General features: G+C 32.5%; 3 protein-coding genes across 5 annotated transcripts in view; 1 reads left to right on the forward strand and 2 right to left on the reverse strand.

Moving 5' to 3' along the window:
- Positions 1-459: 459 nt before the first annotated feature.
- LOC106718166 (thymidylate kinase) lies at positions 460-1,993 on the forward strand. Its single transcript, XM_045679811.1, has 6 exons — positions 460-683; positions 768-868; positions 940-1,087; positions 1,168-1,285; positions 1,369-1,455; positions 1,880-1,993. The coding sequence occupies exons 1-6, from the start codon at positions 605-607 to the stop codon at positions 1,974-1,976; spliced, it is 630 nt and encodes a 209-aa protein (XP_045535767.1). The 5' UTR covers positions 460-604; the 3' UTR covers positions 1,977-1,993.
- Positions 1,994-2,053: 60 nt separating this feature from the next.
- Positions 2,054-6,211, reverse strand: LOC106718083 (protein penguin). Its single transcript, XM_014512084.2, has 8 exons — positions 5,637-6,211; positions 4,988-5,393; positions 4,647-4,774; positions 4,019-4,184; positions 3,652-3,828; positions 3,137-3,368; positions 2,464-2,663; positions 2,054-2,243 (listed from the first exon to the last, which is right to left on the reverse strand). The coding sequence occupies exons 1-8, from the start codon at positions 6,122-6,124 to the stop codon at positions 2,067-2,069; spliced, it is 1,974 nt and encodes a 657-aa protein (XP_014367570.2). The 5' UTR covers positions 6,125-6,211; the 3' UTR covers positions 2,054-2,066.
- Positions 6,212-14,021: 7,810 nt separating this feature from the next.
- The window catches only part of LOC106718198 (WASH complex subunit 1), a 40,288-nt gene continuing 30,816 nt past the window's right edge, over positions 14,022-23,493 (reverse strand). For all 3 annotated transcript variants that reach the window (XM_014512210.2, XM_014512211.2, XM_045679724.1), the window contains exon 6: positions 14,022-16,384. In XM_014512210.2, the coding sequence (XP_014367696.2) occupies positions 16,187-16,384 (198 nt within the window). In that variant the 3' untranslated portion in view covers positions 14,022-16,186. The remainder of the gene's footprint in view (positions 16,385-23,493) is intronic.

Here is a 23,493-nt window from a genome sequence, read left to right on the forward strand (position 1 = left end):
TTAATTGACTCTTTATATATCCAGGCAATTTACACGGAATAATTACATTTTCTAAGCGGTTATAAATGTTTTAAAGTATATTATCACATCAAATTAGCACAAAAATTACGCCGCGTTTACAATAAAATACTTTGACAACTCGAAGCCAATCAAACTTTTTTTATTAATGAAATTGTTATTGTGTTAACAAGAATTTAGTTTCGTAGGTTACACAACACGGCAAGATGTTTTATTTTCCTGGAAAACCTTTATGTGCGTGTTTAAGTTGTAAAAAGGTTTCAAGTTATTAGGATTAAAAGCCTTAGCCGGAACCGGAACTAATGCTTTGATGACAAACAAAATCAGAGTAACTAAATATGCACTAATAAAAACCTACCTTTCTATTAAATGTGTCAAATAATTTGCAGTAAGAAACACTTTAGTTGATGTCATGTACAAAGTTTCAAATGTCATACGATTATCATTATTTACCGCCAAAAATAATTACAAAAATTGCAAAACTACGATAAGATAATATCCGTTTATAAAATTTGTGGTAATGTGTACTTCTGTTTTGAAGAGTACTTTTGAACATTTGTAAAAATCAATAAGTTTTTTAGTAACAATGTCTCTTAAAAGAGGAGCTTTAATAGTTATTGAAGGTGTAGATAGAACTGGAAAATCCACACAAAGTAAAAACCTAGGTAGGTCGTTTTTTTAACAATTCCTGTATGTTGCATATAAAATATGTTGGTTCTTTAATCAGTTAATACTTTTTTCTGAAATAGTTGAGAATTTAAACAATCGGAAAATTAAAGCGGAATATGTAAACTTTCCTGACAGGAGTACTGAAATTGGCAAAGTGATTAACAGCTACTTGAAGTCTAAGGTAATTTAACACTTATTTTTATTTCTGAAAATTGCTTAAAAATTACTCACACGCATATTTTTAATTTCTAGAATGATTTGTCAGATGAAACAATTCACTTATTATTTTCTGCAAACCGATGGGAGAAAGCTCGCAGTTTAATAAAAAAGCTGGAAGAAGGCATTAGTATTATTGTTGATAGATATTGCTACTCAGGTGTAGCATTTACTGCCGCCAAAGGTAATGTATTTATTTTTTGAATTTAAACCAAACCTAACTAGTTCAGTTAACAAGTCAGTTGTCACATTATCCTTTTGCAGGTTATGATATAAATTGGTGTAAGTCACCAGACTCCGGATTACCAAAACCTGACAAAGTATTTTTTCTTACAATGCCACTTGAAAATATTCTGCAGAGAAATGGATTTGGCAATGAGAGGTTGGCATTTTTTTCAATTCATATGAATTTTTCCGCTACATTGCTTGTCTGAAATGAAACCTTATATTATCTACTTGTTATAGGTATGAGGTATTGGACTTTCAGAAAAGGGTATCCGAAATGTATGATAAATTAAGAGAAGATAATTGGGAGGTTTTAGATGCCAGGAGGTAATATTGTTACTTTCAATATTTTCTATTTTTAGGTGAAAAAAGGTTTTATTAACGCTAATACCTTTTTGTGACTCTCGGGTGCTTTGTTTGCCTAAGCCAGGGATCCCCAAATTATTTTGGACAAGTGACCCCCTTTTCCAAAATGAACTATTACCGCAGACCCCTATGGCCAAATTACCTACTTTTAAGATCAATTATTATGATGATTTCTGACTTTTTTTTTTTTTTTTTTAATTGACTTAGGTCAATAGAAGAAGACAGAGTGAGAATTAGAAATGCTTTAAGTTCAATATCAACCCTAGGCCCCTCGACCCCTTAAACAATTGTTTAAGTCAATCTTTAACTGTCCATTATCAGATATATTTTCCAAACTATATGTTGAAAAACAATAAGTTGACCTTGATTTCTGTACCATTTTCAGATCAATACAGACAATAGAAGATGAATTACTGGAGAAGTCATTGGATGTTATTAAAACTGCTGAATTAAATCCTATAGATAAAATATGGCTTAAATAAAATAATTTTAATTTAAAAATTTGTACTATCTTAATAAATATAATCAAGGTTGTATAAATAAATAAAATATGTGAATATACAAAAGATATTTTATTTTTTCTGAACCTTTTGTAACAAAAGCTTTGCACCCTCAGATGTCTGTTGTTTTATAAGACTTGTATGTGCTTTAATCTTCTTTATTAACTTGTTGGCTATTTTCTCTTCATTGTTTTCAATTAACTTAAGCAAGAAGAAGCATCCTCTATTCGTTGGAATCCAAACATTAAACTGAAAACAAAAATTATTTTATTAAAAATAGAATTTCAAAGTTTTCTATTATAAAAGGGGTTTAAACTTAAATAAACTGGATTAGTACTGTACAAACTATCCTCAAGTAAAGTTAAAATTTTTCTTATTAATTAAATTGCTATTGGTGAAAAAAAGTTTTTAAATCACTAAGAAACTATCAATATATAAGTGTTTAAAAATAAATAATATCTCAACTTACAGCTTCATCATTCAAATATTCACACATAACTTCTCCGAGTGTCCCCTCAGTCTTATCTTTGTCCAGAGCTGCTAGTTTCTTGAGGCACATGTGTATTCCTGCATCTTCAATAGCCAATACTTCTTTGCCATCAAGATTTATGACCCAATTTGACTGGCATATCACCTTAGCTAGCGATTCTAAAATAGCTTTCGATGTTTCTGTGGATAAAATCATAATTATATAGAAACTCGCTGTTGCCCGCGACTCCGTCTGGTCGGGACTAGAAAGAAAGTAAATTAGTAGCATGTGTTCTTATTTTACATTATGTTCTACATATAAGCCAAATATAATCAAAATCTGTTGAGCCGTTCTGAACCTTCTAACAAACATCCATCCAAACATTCGCATTTATAATATTAGTAAGGAAATAGGCTTTGTAAAGATTTTTTTTAAATTGAAAGGCTCTTAACTAATATAATTTAATATGATAACTTAACTAATATTACATCAACACCAAAATGAATCTAATAAAACATCAACGCCAAAATAAAGTCTAATAAAAAATCCGGGTGTAGACCTAGACAAGGTATTTTGTGTCACAATAGTCACTAGAGGTTAAAAAATTCAGTGCCATTGACTCTCCTTAGTATGTGAAAGTGTACTTAAAATAACTCTTAGACATAATCCTTACCTATTGATAATACAGCTATAGTGAGGAGAAAGTTAGTTTTACTGCTCAACCAGAAGTCGGCATCTGCTTCCATATCTTGCTTGAGAACAGGTAGGATAGCTTCACGGAGCTCTGACACACGGAGGTCCGCATCTTTCTTTGAAGAACCACTTTTGGCACCATCTTCTAAGAACTTTATGAAACTCGGGTGGAAAGCTTGTGGATCTTTAGGTTTCACCAACCAATGTAATACCTGGAAAACCCTTATACCATTTTAGCGTTTGAAATGATCCAATAACTTGTCAATAGCTAATTAATTAGTATTACAAACTAGCTTTTACCCGCGACTCCGTCCGCGCGGAATAAAAAATAGAAAACGGGGTAAAAATTATCCCATGTCCTATTCCTGGTTCTAAGCTACCTCCACCAATTTTCAGTCAAATCGATTCAGCCGTTCTTGAGTTATAAATAGTGTAACTAACACGACTTTCTTTTATATATATAGATATTAATATAGACAAATAAAATGTACATACCATTTTTCCCCAATGATCTTTGGCTACATCTTTCAAATTACTAGCTAAAGTAGATACAATAGCTTTCTTCACTAAAACAGTGTCATCAACGGCATCAAATATTGTTATTAAGAGACGATAGGCAGTCTTGTGTTTGCTTAAAGATACAACATGTTCTTTGACCACTTTCATTATAGTCTGAAATAAAAAAAAACATAATGATTTCGTGGAAATTGCCGCAATCTTACTATGATTTTCTAATGCTGTACAAAAAGTCTCCATTGACAAGAAGACAGTAGATATTTGTACAGGTGTTTTGGTAGTGGAAAGGTTAAGTTGTTTCAATTTGTAGATTGATTTTTTTTTTTTAAATATTTGTACTAAAAACCTTTTTGTCTTTGTTAGTTCCTTGCCAGACACAGATACTGGCCACATTGACGCCAGGCAGTGAGTTGCTTATCGGCACAATTAATGGACTCAGAGTTGAGATCAGTTCCGCTTTATCTTCTGCTGTGCATTCACAGATGTAATTGTATAATACAGTTTGAAACAACCTGGAAAAGTTATGTGTTCAGTAACATGATTTACTTAAATAAATTAAAGTTCATTTAATGAGTTATTATGTGACTAGCTGTCGCCCGCGACTCCGTCCGTGTGGAATTAAAAAGTAGCCTATCTGTTCCTTCAGACTATGTTGACATGTGTCTATGATCCATTAAGCCGTTCCGGATTAACCTTCAAACATCCATCCATCCATCTAAACATTGGCATTTATAATATTAATAAGAAGTAAGATATATTATATTTTCCCCCAAAAAGGAAAATATTTATATAGAGGTTTTCATATATCTTGATGGCTGGGAACATTACATATATTACATAAGCCACTGTGTGGAACAAATTTTTAGTGTAGCATGTAGTAGAGATGCTGGAGATGTAAAAAATCCACATTAGTCAACCAGAGGGGTAGATTTCTTTAATTATAACAATGAAATAAAGATAAACATTATACATACTCGCTGTCATGCAGATTCTTATCCAAAATCTTTTGTATATTTGCTTTGCAAGCTTGCAAAATGGCAACTTTCATTTCTGGTGTGTCCTTATAGGCATCACTAAGTGTTTTAATTTTGTCATCTTTAGACTGAAAAAAAATTATGTAATCTATTATCACTTATTTGTGAATAACTCAAATTATATCAACAAAAGTCAGACTCGATAAAAGACTTTGAGTCGTAAATCAGAATATTTGTGTGTGGTCTTCGTGCCTCTGTATAGAGACAAGATATAAGAATGGGTTAAACCAAGTATGGCAAGATAAGACAAAATAAATCTTTATTAACATTACTTTACTTACATTCTTATATAAGTCACCATAAAACTCTTGTTGCATATGCAACTTTTCTTTTTTTGTAGCAAACTCGCCATATGCATAATCCAGTACTGGTGCACTTATATTATGAGTGGCCAGTGACACAATATGACCAAACAATTTCTTTATAACTTCATGACGGATAAAATCTGTGCCATACTTCATGATACGTTTGACTGCATGTTGCGCATACTTTGATTGCATCATTTGCACCATTATGTCTAATAATTCTTCAGTTATTTCATTTTTTATATCCTCTGGACTATGCTTAAGTAGGACTTGGATGACTCTGCTCAAATCGTGAGTGAGTGCAATAGATTTGTACTGGCCTTTTAACATGCAATGAAGCTCCTTGCATGCTTTCATTCTGAACTCCTGTTTCACCACTTTTCTATAAATATAATTATAGATTTTTAAGTACTATTTTGGGAGTAGTATTAATATGTATTTTGTTTAAGCTTTTAAATATAGAAAATAAAATTTTGCTATTTAAAAAAAACTTGGTTACATTGTTATGAAACACTATAATGTGTTTAATAACATTATAAAGTGACTTCAGAAAACATAAAAACATTTTTGAGTAGACTAAATGTATAAAAATAAATAAATCTATTACTGTACAACTAGAAATTACCTTTGTATTTGTGCAGATAATAATTTTGCCTTATGTGAAATCTCAAATATTTCAGCAGTGGCCTTAGCTTTGCGCCGAATAAGCCGTAAGTTTTTCTTTTCCTTTTTCATTTCAGACCATACCGGTTTTTCACCTTGCTCCTGTGCTTTTGAAAATTTATCTTTAGCAAAATTTGGTTTACCTTTAGCATTAGGTGCTTTACCAAACTTTCCTTTATTTTGTGCAAAATTACTTTTTGTTTTAAACCCGACTTTGTTCTCTTTATCACCAGTTTTGGATTTAGGATCATATTTATTGTTTTTAAAGTCTTTTTTAGGTTTCTTATTAAAGTTTGAGGATCCATTTTCTTGATTCACTTTCCCGGCATTTTTCTTTGTTTTAAAAGACTTGTACTCTTTGTGATCATCTTTTGATTCATTAAATTGAACTTTCTTTTTCTTTGGAGAACCAGCATCTACTTCAGCGTTTTTTCTTTTGGTTTTCAACATTTTAAATTACAATGCTCTTATATCTTAAAATCTAGATGTATAAAACTAAAAATGCTTTGTATCGATAGTTAACAAATAATTGTGAAAATAAGCTTTGTATCAAGACAACTTAGTTATTACAAGTAAAATTGTAGAAAATTTGTAATTCAAAAATTATAATTTCCACGTGCTGTTTGTCTAGTTGACATTGACAGTTTCAAATGTCAGAAGCCATGTTTCAATAAATCTATGATGTTCCGATATTCCAAAATATATAAATAAGTTGTAGGACAAAAAAATATAAATAAATTATTCTCTAAATAATATTTGAAGCGTATGTTTACTAAACCGTATTATATTCTAGTTTTATTTTTCTGTTATTTTTTTATAGATTTTAGCTTTTTGCAAACAAAAGTTAGAACTTTACTATCTATCTTGCCATTGAAACTTTTTAAATTGATTTGTACAGTCAGCTTCATAAATATAGTGGCAGTCAAGATATCCAAATATATAGGAACACCTAAAGTGATCAATTATATAAGTACAACCAAAGTTATCAAATTAATTGAAGCATCCACTCTGCTCAAAAACACCGGAGCGTTCACATCGTCATATATATGAGTACATTCAAAGTGCCCATAATTATAGTAACAGACATAGCGTCAATAGTAACGAAGCATCGAAAGTATGCAAAAATATCGTAACATTTGACAAAATTGAACTCTATCTCTATTTACTTAAGATACACTTTGAAATATACTACTTCTGTTAAATTCATTTGACATTTTATATCAAAACATTTTTTGCTATTTACTTCAAGTTTACGTCCCGCATGACAGATAGGTACGAGATAGATAAGCAATATCAAATTTTGTCACCATATATGCCAGTTTGGCCTTACGGCTTAACTGTTCGCTGTAATACGCAGTTTTGGCGATTCGAATCCCAAACTTATTTTTACATTTTTAAGGTTTTTAATTTTATTATCAAAGCGTTATATAAAATTGAACTTTATCGCAACAATTATTGTTTACTATTCGACTTCTTTAAAAATTAAGGAACCACAATATTCCTTGTCCCTTTTTTTAATCGAGACGTCATTAGCATGTCTTTTTATTGTTCACATTTGTAATTGTAAGTTTCGTCATTTAATTCCGCGCGGACTGTCACTGGCGACATCGAATACGTGTAATAAATCTATGCTTGGAAAATTCTACTGCAACCGGACTGAAGATACCTAACAGGAAGAGAAAAATATTTTGATACAAATTGTCAATTAATTTAACAGAAGTTGTGTAGATGGCCGAACCTAATCGTTATTAATTTTATTTAAATATTTAATACCCCAAAAATAAAAATTTAAAATTGTTTTTGTTAAGTAAAAAACATATTCTAAGTAAATTACTAGATTTTTCCTTTTCATTAAAAATAAATCAAGCTCTATACATATATTGATAATATTGAAAAATAAAAACCTTGTAAGCCTGGGATTCGAACCATTAAACTTACGTACTGCGGCGAAAATAGTAAAACAATGAAACTAGCACATATTGTGACAGAGTAAAATTTGATATTACTTACTAGCTTTTACCCGCGACTTCGTCCGCGCGGAATAAAAAAAATGCTCACAAGATAAAAAGTTCTTATGTCCGTCTCCTAGTTCTAAGCTACCTCCCCATCAATTTTCAGCTAAATCAGTTCGACCGAACTTAAGTTATAAACAGTGTAACTAACACGACTTTCATTTATATACCTATATAGATAGATAGATTAGGTATCTGTCATGTATCGTAAATTTATAAATTTTAAGCGTTTATAATAAGAAGAAGAAAAATGTTGGGTTGTCCGATAAGTTCGTGCCCATTTTTAAGGGAAATTTTAAAGGCCCTTAAGTTTTGGCATACGTCTTTTAAATTATATTTGTTCGATTCTATAGCAAAAAGTCTTATGTATTTCGGCAAAAATTAAGTCAATCAGTTTTTATAAAAATAGCCGACTTCAAAAAAAACAATCTCAAACAAAATGCACTCAAAAGTAACATAAAAAAACAATTTCAAACAAAATGCATTCAAAAGTAACATAAAAAAACAATTTCAAACAAAATGCATTCAAAAGTACCATAAAAAACCATCTCAAACAAAATGCACTAAAAAGAAACAAAATAATGACATGAAAACTTCTTTCTTTCTTTCTTCTCTCTTTCAAAAACCCTCTAAACTCTAAAGAAAGTTCTCTTCTTTCTTGTAACATGTCTATATTGTATAATTATTGTTATTTCGCAGTCGGTGTCGGCCAAAGTAAATATAATATTATACATTTTATATTTGAGATGTATAAGACATACTTACGTTTATGCCCCTATTTAGGCCGAAACCGACTCCAAAATAACAATAATTATACAATATAGACATGTTACAAGAAAGAAGAGAACTTTCTTTAGAGTTTAGAGGGTTTTTGAAAGAGAGAAGAAAGAAAGAAAGAAGTTTTCATGTCATTATTTTGTTTCTTTTTAGTGCATTTTGTTTGAGATGGTTTTTTATGGTACTTTTGAATGCATTTTGTTTGAAATTGTTTTTTTATGTTACTTTTGAATGCATTTTGTTTGAAATTGTTTTTTTATGTTACTTTTGAGTGCATTTTGTTTGAGATTGTTTTTTTTGAAGTCGGCTATTTTTTTTTCTTAAAATTTTTGTTTTATTTCACAATTTTTAGTGAATTTGAAGTTCAATTACAAATTTCCTTAATACGTATGAGGAAAGAAATAAAGAAAAGGACTTTCCTATTTAATATGTGTGTACTTCAATTCAAAAACTAATTTAGAATGCAGCAGATAACCACTATTCCCTTAAACAATGAACTAATTATCAAAATCGGTATACAAATTGAAAATTAACGAACTAATACATCGTAGCGTGCCTTTAATTTAGTCCAGCCGCGCGCCGCCGTAGAATTTTTCGAATGCGCGTAGTTTTTAATAATTTAATATCTTCCAAACTATTGATCAGAATTACATAGTTTAAAGGCTAATGTAATCTGCATTTAATACTCTAGCCATCAAACATATTTATTTGGATAAGGATTCATATCGAATATAATATAATAGCGCCGTAAGCTTACGACGCTGTTTTTCGTGTGCATTTTAATCGAAGTTTGTTCACAATAACATGGTTTTTGTGAGACATCCATAGATGATAGATATATGCCACCTGAGACTTTTATTTAGCAAATTTAAGGATCTATAATTACTCCATACATCATTTTAATGTAGGTCATATAGTTTGACCTACGTAAGCCCAGAAAGCAAATTTGTGCTATTCATTGTAACGCGATGTAGCATTTTTCGTTTCCGCGTAATTTTATTCTTACGATATCTCCTAAACTATTAGACAGAATGATATAGTTTTAATTGCAAATATAATCTACATTAAATTCTCTTGATAATGAACATGTTTATTTACATAAGGGTTAATACTGAACTTGAATAATAGCGTCGGAAATAGGGCATGAATTTAATTAATGTTTCGTAAAGAAAAAAATGGTTATTGTGAGAAAACTATAAAAGATAGATATATGCTATCGCGGACTTTTATTTAGCACATTTAAAGAGCTACAATTCGCCATACATCATTTTGATGTAGGTCTTATAGTTTAGCCTACGTAAGCGCTGAAAGCAAAAATGTCCCTAATTTTCGCAACAAATTTTGAAGCTATATTCAAAATCTACTAGTCTTCTAGTTATTTAAAAAAAAAACAAAAAAATGGGACCCACCTGCAAGCACTTCCTTTCGATTAAAATAATTTTTATCAAAATCGGACAACCAGGGACGGAGATTCGCGGTAACACACATAAAAAAAAAAAAAAAAAATTCAGTCGAATTGATAACCTCCTTCTTTTTGAAGTCGGCTAAAAACTGGTAGAAAAGAACGAATCGTGTCCTACCATTTGTCAAAATATGGCTGAAGTTAAGCTTTTCAGTATGTATGTGTTATGTAAACATGTCATATGTTTTCAATAATTGTAATATATTCGGGTCTATTCTAAGATACCTATTGAAAATCGGAACGAACTTATTGGACAACCTATTATGTTGATACAAAGCGTCAAATGAATTTAACAGAAGTAGTATATTTCAAAGTGTATCTTAAGTAAATAGAGATAGAGTTCAATTTTGTCAAATGTTACGATATTTTTGCATACTTTCGATGCTTCGTTACTATTGACGCTCTGTCTGTTACTATAATTATGGGCACTTTGAATGTACTCATATATATGACGATGTGAACGCTTCGATCTTTTTGAGCAGAGTGGATGCTTCAATTAATTTGATAACTTTGGTTGTACTTATATAATTGATCACTTTAGGTGTTCCTATATATTTGGATATCTTGACTGCCACTATATTTATGAAGCTGACTGTACTATTTGTATACTATAAATATTTAAATTGATTCATTAATGAATAAAGTAAAGTTAAAGTCTACGTTAATGTTTAAATACTGTGTTCTACATCATAAGTTGTAAGTTGAGGAATATCCGCGCCTTAACGAGAGTGGTCGCAAGAAAAATGACTGCAGTTATTTGACTCATTGCAGGCGCGAAGTAGACTTATTTTTCTATGATTAGTGTGATAATCCCCTTTCTTTGCATCTTCTCCTTTTCCTTTTTAACACCTCAACCTACTTCGAGCTATAGTCACAAATCTATGACTATAAAAAGAATATGACAGTGTTAGTACTTAAATGAATAATTTATTGTTAAGATAAATGAAACATATCGTTTTAAAATATCTCTTCGTGATCAATGACTTTTTCGTTTGCTGCTTTTATAGCATCCTACGAATTTTTCATATCGTATTTAATTGTAGGAAAGATTTATAGAGTTCTTGTTTAACTTTTTATAACGCATACCAAGCTCCAAGTAATTTTTCTTTAATGATAGTCTTTTTATTCATAAGTGGTTAAATAATAAAAGCAGAGCTCTTGTAACAATTTTGAATCACCACCATCATTAATCTTCTTGTTGGATGCGGCAAGTTGGCGGCGAGTACGCATCGTACAGCCAACGCGCATAATTCGTTTCCTTTCTAAGAAAAGAAAACTATCGCCACGCGAGCTGAAATTAAACTTGTCTAGAACCTTTGTGAGAGTTAATTACATTTTGTAGCTAGGAAATAAATTACTGTACAACACTCGTTTATCATTTTACTTGTCATAAAAACTATTGTTGGGTTCCAAGGACCTACTTAATTATACGATCGTTAGAAAAATTATTAGACAATGTTCTTTTTTTTCTTTACTTCCGTGCGTAACTATAAGGGGAATAACCCAAAATTTTGGGATACCAAGATGAGATTATGGGATGTTCATATATTTTAGAGACGCTTTCCGTTAGATTGCCATCGAAGTGATTGTTACTTTTTTTTAAAGGCTTGGATGCTATTAAATGTGATAATAGTGTTGTAAGTGCACTAGAGGTTGTTAATCACGCCCACGCCGTGCGTCGCGTCCTCGCGGCTGCCGGCGCGGGCGCCCGTTTCCCGGAATCCTTGTTTCCGATTCCGAAATACTCAGCGCTGTTATACCGAGAAATCTCGATGGACGTCATTCTGGGCCGATGCCGTGTTAAACTCGAAACACGTAGCTTTCTAGCGAGCTGCCTCCGCCGTTATAATCAGAATACGTGAAAAGAAGTCGCTGACCCTGTATTACGAAATCGTTCGCCTCAACTCAGTTGATCAATTCGTAGTTAAAAATAAATACTAATTTCTTCGAATGTCGAGTGGGTGCTATGGTGAAGAAACGATAGTATTTACTGCCCTAGTCATTAATGGTTCAGTAGTCCTCTTCCCCTTTCCAAACTTTTCTTATAAATGATGGGAATGGGATGAGGATATGTCGAAGGACGCATAGTAAGGGCAAATATTTTCCTTTCTCCGTTGATTAAAGATAGGCAACGCATTGCAATTGTAGATGTCTATGGGCAGTGGTCGCTTCGCTGTTTCAGCAAATCAGGCGGTCGCTTGCTCGTTTGCCACCTTGTGATATAAAAATAGTTGTAAATGGAAAAAGAACAACTTCAAATATTTAAAATTTCATTTATTAATGACGTACATTTTAACATTTAAAATTGATTCGTACAACAAACGTATGTATACAGGATTAAATATTAAAAATGGGCATTTCACGATTACTTTATTTACAAGCATTACTGCGAGACGGATTAAAACTCGCTGTGTTCGTGTATTATTTGTAGCCCACAGCTTAAAGTATAACAGAAAACATTTTCATAGTTTTAAAAAGTTCATCATAAAACAAAATGACTATTGAAGTTGTACCGCAATACGTATTCGAAATGTATTTATAATTGATCATTAAAAAAGTAAAAGAGAAATGCACGCAGTGTATAAAAAAACAACACTAAAACGTAGATCATATAAATCAATCAGTCAAAACTTAATATAAAAACTATGCAGGCAAGTGTTAACTATTAAATGTTAGGTACGTCTAAATTTATACAATAAAACATCAATGTTACTAAACTATATACATAATTTCATTAACAAATTCATTATCTTAACATTAATTTTATAAACCGATTCTTATTTTATAAAAGCCATCTTAAAGCTACTCAGATTTAATTTAAAATCTTAATTCTATAATTGGTGCTAGGAATATAGAATATTAATGTTATAATATAGCTGCAAATATACACGCCGACAGTTGTACAGACGTGCACACAACTGCGTTTTACAATCAGTGGAAATGACTGTTAGGTTTTTATTTAGAAAAAGCAACTTTCTCACGGCGTAAGCTAATTCCGACGTAGTCCATGTATTATGTATAAGAGGTCCCTATTGGAGATTACGTCGAGCGGTCATTAATCACTCCCAACGTTTGTTATACGACACTCTAAAGCTTCGGACGCTGCATTTTATTGACATTCAATGCAGACACAAACTATAATATACAATGTCGTGCACCAATCTAGATCTATTGAGGTCTGATTCATGCTTTATAGGCAAGAATCGGCTTCTAACAACTAAATCGAAGACACGTTCGATCTACCTAAGGATACAATCAGAACATGATTACTTGTATAAAAAATACAAAACGACAGTAGTGTTAACTATAAAAGAATAAAACTAATTTTATTATACGTTGTTAGCTGAACGATATGAATTCATAGAAGGGCTTACAATGTTAGTATTCCATCGTGTATCGTAGCCGGGTTATGCCGGACGATTAGTAAGCTGAATTTAATCCACGTATACCAGCGGAGAGTCCGTGTATACAGCTAGTTCGTCGGAACTTAACTGTTCGTCTCCCGACCAACGACCAGCATACAAATGTAAATTTAAACGAAACAAAAAGACACCGCCGAAAAAACCGAATGCTCCCATTTTATAAACATCGTCACGTTTTACAGAAACACGTGCGAAAATAAAACTTACATTTGTCTTTTTCAAGCACCAAATATACAATTCTACACATACATTATATTATATAAGAATTATTACCGCACTAATCGTGGGTTTCTGACACCAAAATCTGTGTACAAAACATATCGTCATCCTTATCATTATCTTTGACAAAACAAAGATAGTAATATGTTTTAACCGGAGATTTTGATCTTAAAAACCCACGATTAGAGTTATTAAGAAGTCACTAACGAGGTCCTTTAGTACAGATTTATTATGAAAAATCTACCTAAAGGGGCTGTATAAATATTTTCCTAGATACTTCGACATTAAAATATATTAATATTTTTTTAAAGCAATATGTTTTTTAATTTCCAATTAAATATTCAATTACGTAACGACTTTTATTTCATTCGTTGCCGATGTGTGGCAGTTAACTCCTCTATATGCTAACACAACACTAATTAATAGAGTTGTTGTATATAATTTTTAACTAGAACATTTTATTATAGCGCAACGAAATATTCTACGAATATCATATATAAATTTGTATACATCTCTTATTGACAACCGTTGTTCGTTGTTCATTTTTCGTTTTAAATAATTCGATCAAATAATTTTATTAACAACATTATTATAAATCTGAACATGTTTCTATACAATGAAGACATCACGCGTGTTAAAACATTCAAAGTTACAACAAATCTAAATGTAACTAGCATATATGTTACAATCACAAAGCGATAAAATGTCTTAAAATTCACAACAATCAATAAAGCTTGTTTATATATATGATTTGACGGACACTCTTTATTACCGTGTAATCTCACTGGAGTAAAACTCGTCTTAAAACATATCGCATAAAACATACTGAAAGGGATAACTATATGTATATATTCAAGTTTTACAACAGTAGAAATCCACCGTTAATCGTTTAATAATAGAATTTCAAAAGCTGAAGCGATACGGAAAGATCTTAACATTTCGAGTATGCCTAACTTTATATTTAGCACCTCCTATAATAGTCACGCACATCACATGTTCTCAGTTCTTACCGATATCTAATTCTATGCAGATCTACCTCGATAACAGATTATAAATCCCTGTTATAATTTCACGCATGTAAAATACATCAAAAGCTTTTCCAACCTATTCTTAACAAGTCTCTTGACAGCAGTAAAGTCTTTACACCCTCATTTTTGTATGAAACAATAATATTTTACGTCAATAGCCCTTAGCTTTATCAATATTACCTCATCTATTAAAGGTTTCACTTCAATAAAACTCTTAACGACAAATCTCAACGACTATTAGATTATTTGGAAACGGAGAAGTAATTTTATTCAAATTTAACTAGCAATATAAAAGCGATATTATTTTCTACGCTCTATAAATTTATTTTACGTATTCTGAAAATTTAATTTTTATAACATGCAATCATATATTAAAAATAGCTATAAATAATTTTCCTAAGACAAGCAAGTCTGTATTCCCACAAGGACCTTAAGGCAGTTTTTTGACATTGACAAGTTTTAAGGGTTACCAGTATGCTTACTGGTAATCCTTAAAATTTTTAAACTTCTCCCGAAAATGTTGCAACTCCAAGCAATTGATATGCAACTTATGACCTGAATTTTCATAGTGAGTATGACAATTTTATACATCCAAACATATTAGCAAATGTTGTAACTACGATATTTTTATGGAATTTCGAAATTACGAAAATGAGAACATTAAACCGTGCAGCAGCCGCTTCCTCATTCGTCAAATGCTGTCAAGATGACATTTTTAGTACACATATTTTCCATCTGCTATAAGATCCTTGTGAAACTATATCCAACAAACGGTAATTCTCATATGACAAGTGTCAAAACCGTTCCAACGCACACAATTCCGGGTGCAGTGTTTGCTCGGCTATAAACATATATAGTATTTTATTCTTTTCACATTTCTGGAAATGCTAATCGGCCGAACCAGTTGATAGTTCGCGCGCAAGGCTCGCGCTCGCTCACCTTCCCAGAAACGAAAGCGAGACGGCCGCTAACCGTGCGCCCGCGCCGCTAGTCAGAAATGTCATTATCGTAATAACCTCCCGGAACGTGGGCCCTTTCCGATTTCAGTTCGTAAATAGAAACCACGATATAGACGTAAACAGATGCTCACAACATTATTATGCTAATAATAGAGCCTATGATACATAAATAGCGTTCTATAACGAGCTAGACGCTTCGAGCTTTCAAGCGATTTACGCACTCAATTTTTCAGAGCAGCATTTAAATAGCATCTCAATGTACACACAGTTAACCGGTTTCACTACCAGTATAATCTACGTTATTTAAAGTACCACCTAATCATATTTACTTTTTTAAATGGACAATTTATAAAAGGCAAAGCGGTCGGGCGCCGTCGATAATTTCAAGCGATATTATGACTTGTTTCCAAGAAGGTGCAGCTATTAAATTGACCAAAACCGCACCCGAACCGGTCACAAAAATATTCATTACATAATTATCGACGTATCCATTTAGATATAGCATCGTATACAAGAGATGCATTTCATAAGAGGGGAAAATACTAACTTGAAGATTTTAGTTTTTAAATTGTTATTTACAAACTATTTAATATAACGTATTGTTGTATGATATTAATTTATATTTGTGCGTTACTAATCCCAGTCGTCATCGCTGGAGGAGCGTTGCGAGGCGGACTGTTCGCCGGGATCGGGGATAGCGTTGGCCATGGCGTGCAGCAGCGAGCCACCGCGCGCGCTTGCCCGCTCCGCGCCTGAGATTCCGCGCCGCCGCATAGACAACTTGGCGTGCAGGTCTGCCATCAGATCGCCGCCCACTGCCACTTTCTTATCCTGTGAAAGGACATTACTTCTATAAACATACAGTCATTTTATACAGTATGTTTTATGTTTTAAAAGGGAAAGACATAACGGCTATTGATCAAGATTTATGGAATACTTGGATACTTGGATATAGATCAAACGACTCGACATAAGGAATATCATCTAACCGTGGATTTCTGAGACCAAAATCTCTGTATAAAACATATTGTCATCCCTATCATTATCTTTGACAAAACAGAGATAACAATATTATGTTTTAAATGGAGATTTTGGTCTTAGAAAACCAAGGTAAATAACATTGCAACATCCAATAATTTAGTGCAAAATAAATTATCATCATCATCAGCTCAATAAACGTCCCCGCTGAAGGGCTCGGAGCCTACCCTAAGTTAGGGGTGACTAGGCCATAGTCAACCACGCTGGCCAAGTACGGGTTGAATTCACACATATCATTGAATTTCTTATCAGATATGTGTTGCATCACGATGTTTTCCTTCACCGTTAGAACGTCGGTTAAATGTACATATGTGAATCGAAACTCGAAAAACACATTGGTACATGGCGGGATTCGAACCCAGGACCTGCGGATTCCAAGTTAAGTGCTTAACCCCTGAGCCAATGACGTTCAAAATAAATTATAAGTCAGTATAAAAGTTATTGTAAGAGTAATTAACATAATACAAATACTATGTATGGTTTCTTATTAAGAAGATAAAGGCTACTTTATCTCATAGTCCATAACAAAATATCAGGTTATTATTTAAAAAATGTGATAAAGAGTTACAATTTCCTGGTAACGCGGATGTTCAGATGAAAATAGTATAGAATGGAAATAATTATCAAATAACGTACTGAGAAACGAGTGGGACATTCCGCTGTTATCTGTTATATTATAACGAAGTTCAATAACACATGAATAAACAGGATAAATAGTATTATTTTAATTAATTAATTTATTATGGCTTACGTAACTGCCAGAAGACATAGTAGTCCAACGATATATGCACGCTATGATTTAATCGTTTGTTAGAAATTGCTAATGGAGTTATCTATCTTCTATATATATAAAAGAAAGTCGTGTTAGTTACACTATTTATAACTCAAGATCGGTCGAAGTGATTTAGCTAAAAATTTATGAGGAGGTAGCTTAGAACTAGGAGACGGACATAGGAACTTTTTTAAGATAAAAGTGTGCATTTTTTTTATTCCGCGCGGACGGAGTCGCGGGTAAAAGCTAGTGTTAGATAATAATCGGTACTGGCAAATGTTAAGTAATTTAAATCATTAATTAGTTAACAATTCTCTAATAAATTTAACAGGCTTTAATTGTGATGGAATAATATTAACCACTCATCATCATCATCATCATGAAATATCTAAAAGGAAACACAAAAAGTCCCCACAAGTTCTTTTGTGGACAATTGAGTGCAACAATGAAAATATATCATTCACATACTATGTGTGGAATATTAATCAAATCATTGGTCGACAAGTGTATGTGCCATTTCTACAGCTGAAGTTACAATCAAACAAGAATAGATTCTAACGTTTCACATATAAGGAGGAGAGTCGTATGAAATGTGACAACAGTGCCTCGGTCGACCCGCTAACAGAATCTCCATAACAGGATAACCTCCAATTGAATAATTTAAGTAATAAACATTTGGGAGCGAACCTGCTCTTCCTTTTTAGAGGCAGCGGCATCTCAACGAGCTGTTACCGAGAAGTGAACGTGGGGGAAAAAATTGCCAGAGCAAAAAGTATTCTACGTAGTGCAAAATGTAAATACTTAAGATGGCCACGGCCATTTCTTACACGAGCTTACATTAAGATGCTGTTGCCAAATCGCCTTTCGTCGATGTTGTCAGAATTTAAAATCATCACATTGCTCGAAAAGAAAACGATTTAGACAGAAATTACACACTTAGAATATGTTTAGAAATTAAAATTAATATTGTAAATGCGAAAGTTTAGATGGATTGATGGATGTTTGTTAGAAGTTATCTCCGGAACGGCTCAACGGATCTTAATAAAATTTAGCACATATGTAGAACATAGTCTGGAAAATAACTAACACATAGGCTACTAATTAAGATTTTTTTCTCAATCCCGCACAGACGGAGTCGCTGGCGACAGCTAGTGCTATAAACAGGTAGATACTAAAAATGAAGGACTCCTATAAAACAGCAACATAAAAACAACATATTTTACGTTACTTAAAACTAATAGAATGGTTACAATCGAAAACAATAAATAGTGCTTACGTGTATAGGTCAGGTTTATCATGTAATTGTTGAAGAGGACTGTTGTTCAGGGGAGGCGAAACTATTGCCCGCGTTTAATTTACTATAGTTATTCCATTTCTGTAGAATTTTTGTTAGGTCTTCATGTATTAATTAATCAACCAATCTTCAAAATAATGCACATTGTCAATGCTATAAAAAGAAAAACAAAAACGGATTCCTCCGTATAGAAAACAAAATAGGTTTTCTTTGTTCAATTCCATCGATTTATGCGATAATAGCCATACAAAAGAATATAATACCATCATACAAAAGAAAATCTTTTGAATTTTTAATACTTTGATCATTTTTTGATGTTAATTAAATATTGGGTCGCTTAAATATTCTGATATGCGACCCCTGCATGTTTCACACCTCTGGCGTAGAGTATTCAATGAAGAACACCTGTTTGTTTTTAACGACGAATTCAACAAAAGGCGACCTTAGCGACGTACACAGTAGCGGTGTAAACTTATATATGGCGTCGTTATCACAACTAACAATTTAAATAGAGTTGCACTTAGTTACGGTCACGCGCTATATTTTGTGTAAACTGAGAAATCGATCTTTTTGAATATTTCGGCACGAATCTCCTAACTATTGTGTAGCCTTGTTATATCATAAGCATTATAACCATAATATAATAAACATAGCTAATAGATGGTTGTTCAAAAAGAAAACTTGGAAATAGCAATACTGACTACTCAATTTATAAACCACAATGTAACAGTAGGATTACGACGTCACTAATTTAATTTTTCACATTCAATAACTTATATTGTTTCATAAAAGATCGTATTAAAAACTTTTTTGTACAAAAAACAAATTCATATTAAAATAAAAATAAAATGAATCACATTTTTGTACATAAAAATTGTGTTTTTATGATGATAATATCGAAAGATTTTTTGTTATCGATTGACTTTTTTGGGGCCGGACTTCTGGCACCATTTATTAAAGGAAGTATCACGCCGCGACCATTTCGGGGTATCCATTACCTCACTTCATGTGGAGAGTTACTTTAAATTTTAAAAGGGTATTGACTCAAAGGTATACATAGACCTTTGCCTCCGTTTCCAGAGATTTAACTATCCCATTTTACTCTCTATATACTTGATATTGATAAAATATAATTTTACTTGACTTTAGACATCTCAACATTGCTTAGGTAAGGACATAGTTCGAGAAATAGGTGCAAGTATGATTGCAACCACAGGAAAAATATAATATTGGTATATGTTGTATACATATATCTTCAAACATAATATGAAGGAGATAGTTCAAAATATTCAAACAAACCACTCATTTAACTAATCCAAATTTGTATTGGTTCATAAACAAATTCAGATATTTCTCAAACACTTTTATTTAAAACTTATCATTGGGCGATAAAGAGGCATATTCATTAATTCGTATTCGTTGTTACTGCCAACAGATGTGAACGCAAAGGGTAGGCCATTACAAACACTGGCGTCGATTCTTTCAGCGAACGATCTATAAAAACAAAGAGACATACAAACGCGTCTCCGAAAGGAGCGTACACATCACATATTCTCGGGAAACGCGCGACAAAAGCCGGCTCATGCGAAATGACGGTTCAACGGAAATTATCGATTCCCTTTAAACGATATAACGATTTGTGAACTTGAATCTATTTTAATATAACTATATCGAGTTGTTATTGTTGTCAGTGAAAAAGTACTACCACCCATTATCTCTTGGGACTCAGAACTCTGATATACTTTAAACAACTTCAAATAGAGTACACAATAAAAATATGAGTAACGCATTAGATAAATAAAATTATGTGACATGATTGTTCCTTTATTAAGCTACTTCAAGTAAGCTTTGATAAATAATAAGGTTAGTTTACTATTTGCTTCGAGGCAACTGAACTTTTATACTAACGTTGGTACACTTACTTACTTAACTTTGAAGTTACGACACAAAGGGAATCTAATCAAAAACTTACGCTTTATACGTAAAAAGGAGCATTACATTTAAAATTTAATTTAGTATAACTTATAATCTTTATTCATTTAAAAACATTATTAAATAACACAAATTATAATTTTATTTTTATTTTTATTGGCGTTATTTCAAAACAATTAAAAGCATTAAAAGAAGCAAGAAAACACTTTTCATAAAACACGGTGAATGGAAAGGCATAATGAACAACTTTAAAGTGAAAATACAACAAATTGTAACGATCGGATTGATCTGTAAGTCCGAAATGTAAGCCCAAATTTATTCGAAAGGACTACTTACTGCCGTATTGGGAGTTATAAAGTGGTCATTAAGAGAGTCCCTGAGTGTAGCTGCTGCACTTTGGTTAAAAACTCAAAAACAACTGGACCGATTTCAAAAATGACTTTCCATTCATTATCAATAAGTAACATTATTAGATTATTTTTGCAGCCTCGGTAAAAGTGCGTATTAAATATACATCAATGGAGTCCTCTTAACAGTATAAAAATGTACACATGTGTAACCATGAAGTGAAACTAAGTGCGGTAGTTTGTAGCGAAGGCGTGGACAAAAAGGCAAGCGAAAGTTTTCAAGGAATCTGGGAGGTGTGGGCCCTGCTGTATTGATAGACTTCAATTAAAAACCGGTGTAGGAATCGAATCCACATGCCGGCCATAGTGTTATCACACTGCAATGTATTAATGAAATACTGTGCGGTGATTTAGATTATCTGTATTCATTTATTCATACGAAATATTACTACTCGAAACGGTAAAAGTTAGTGATTTCAAGTTCGATTTTTATGTCTATTATGAAAAAATTTACATCTATATATATAAAAGAAAGTCGTGTTGGTTACACTATTTATTGCTCAAGAACGGCTGAATCGATTTGACTGAAAATTGGTGGGCAGGTAGCTTAGAACCAGGAAACGGACATAGGATTTTTACCCCGTTTTCGATTTTTTATTCCGCGCGGACGGAGTCGCGGGTAAAAGCTAGTTAAAAATGTTCAAATTCAAACGATTTTTTGTAACCATATTTTCTTTAAAAGTACTCAAGACAACGGAATATCTCGTCGAAACATCGAGATAAAAGGTCAAGCGCTACTACGATAAACAGTAAGGGATCTCGTATTGTAAATAACAACGGATTTCGATATCAACTCGCACGTAATCACGTAATCCTCACCACATGGATACACACATACGCGTTATACATACAAACAAATACAATAGTCGTTGATACTATTATCAATATTACGTTATCACAGAGCAGAATACTTGTCATTCTTAGAAGTACGCCTGCATACAATTACAACGGTTTCCTTGAAGCATCCGGCATGAATTGTAATTATCCATACATACTCTGTGGTTTAGATACAAAAATAGAAACTATAGTTTTTTATCGTCAGCGGCGTGGACCAAGACATCTATCAAAAGTCTGTGTGCTTTTTAATAGGTCAATATATGACAGAATTTTTTACGTCTGAATTTGATGTATCTAAATGAATTTGAAGTATAATGGAAAAGTGGTTGAAACATTACAACGTAAACAAACACTGGCTACTGTTATTTCATTAGAAACGTACAATCGATACTACCTAAACAGAATGGAAACTATTGACGATTACCACAGGGTATCAATTTCTCTGAATCGCAAATTCGTTAAGGTTGAACAATTAAAACCCCCGTCGCTCTAATTCGCAGGCTTATTAGAGCGACGGGGGTAATAAAACGCTAATTGGATATCTTGAAATATTATTAAAACAAATACACAAATATAATCGTACTGAAATAGAAGGTGACAGCAATCGCGACTTGTCTGGTATTAATTATAGTAATGTATAAAGACAATTGACTTTGGAATAGACTTTCTAAGTATCAACTTTAGACTTTTAGCCCACAAACGTAATACAAAAAGACATTTTCATTTACATGTATACTACATATATGTTAAGCGTAAAGATATGGTAATTCAAGAAATTTAGAGTATGAAGCTCACAATAACAAACTGTTTTAAGAAATAACGACTATAGATGTACACAGTACACTGGGTTCAGAGTGCGTTCATATAAAATTATCTCTTGTTGTTATTAATTATTGTTAAAAATACAGCAAAAGGCCACTTGTACGATTACAAGAGATAACACATTGTCGGTAATGATATATTTCTCAGTAAGTCAAGTGTAGTTACGTACGTTTTACTTCAATGTCGGGTACATAATCGTTAACGAGCGTATTGTTGTCGGTCGCACATCCTTGTCGGACACGCGCCCGTAAATCTACTTAAATGGCGAAGTGACTTTGTCGTGTGGCTTCAGGCTATCTACAGAAGCTATTTACATTACAATGAACTGATGCTTCAAGAAAAAAAGGTTATGGGGTCGAAGAAAAGCTTACGTTTATTGATTTTTTTAGTGCACGAGAGTGGCTTCAATTGGTTTTAAATTGGTTCATCATTTAAAAGAAAGTTCAAGTTGTAAGTCTTAACGGTTGTCAAAGTGTGGTCGTATGTGCATGGTGGTAATAGAATGTCGTTTGTCAGCTAACTCGGCGCAGTGGCGGGCGCGTGCTAAGACCGGTTCCAAAATCGATTCCCGGCAGAGCACTCAGTCGTGTTTTAGCTGAACAGATTTGACCTTTTTACTGTTCATCAAATGCGCGAATCTGGACACGTATTGATTCTGCTTAGTTATTTATGATAGTAGAAAAAAATAAAGGTCTCGATGTCTTTTTCTTAAGACATAAACAAGTAAAAATCACGCATAGATTAAAAATATTCATTAATGTATATACGTGGTTTTCATTTTGGAACATATTATGCAATAATGAGCCATGTTATTGTTACTTATCTACATTGGCTATGT

This window comes from Papilio machaon, chromosome 10 (assembly GCF_912999745.1).
Source record: "Papilio machaon chromosome 10, ilPapMach1.1, whole genome shotgun sequence".
Classification (NCBI taxonomy): Eukaryota; Metazoa; Arthropoda; class Insecta; order Lepidoptera; family Papilionidae; genus Papilio; species Papilio machaon.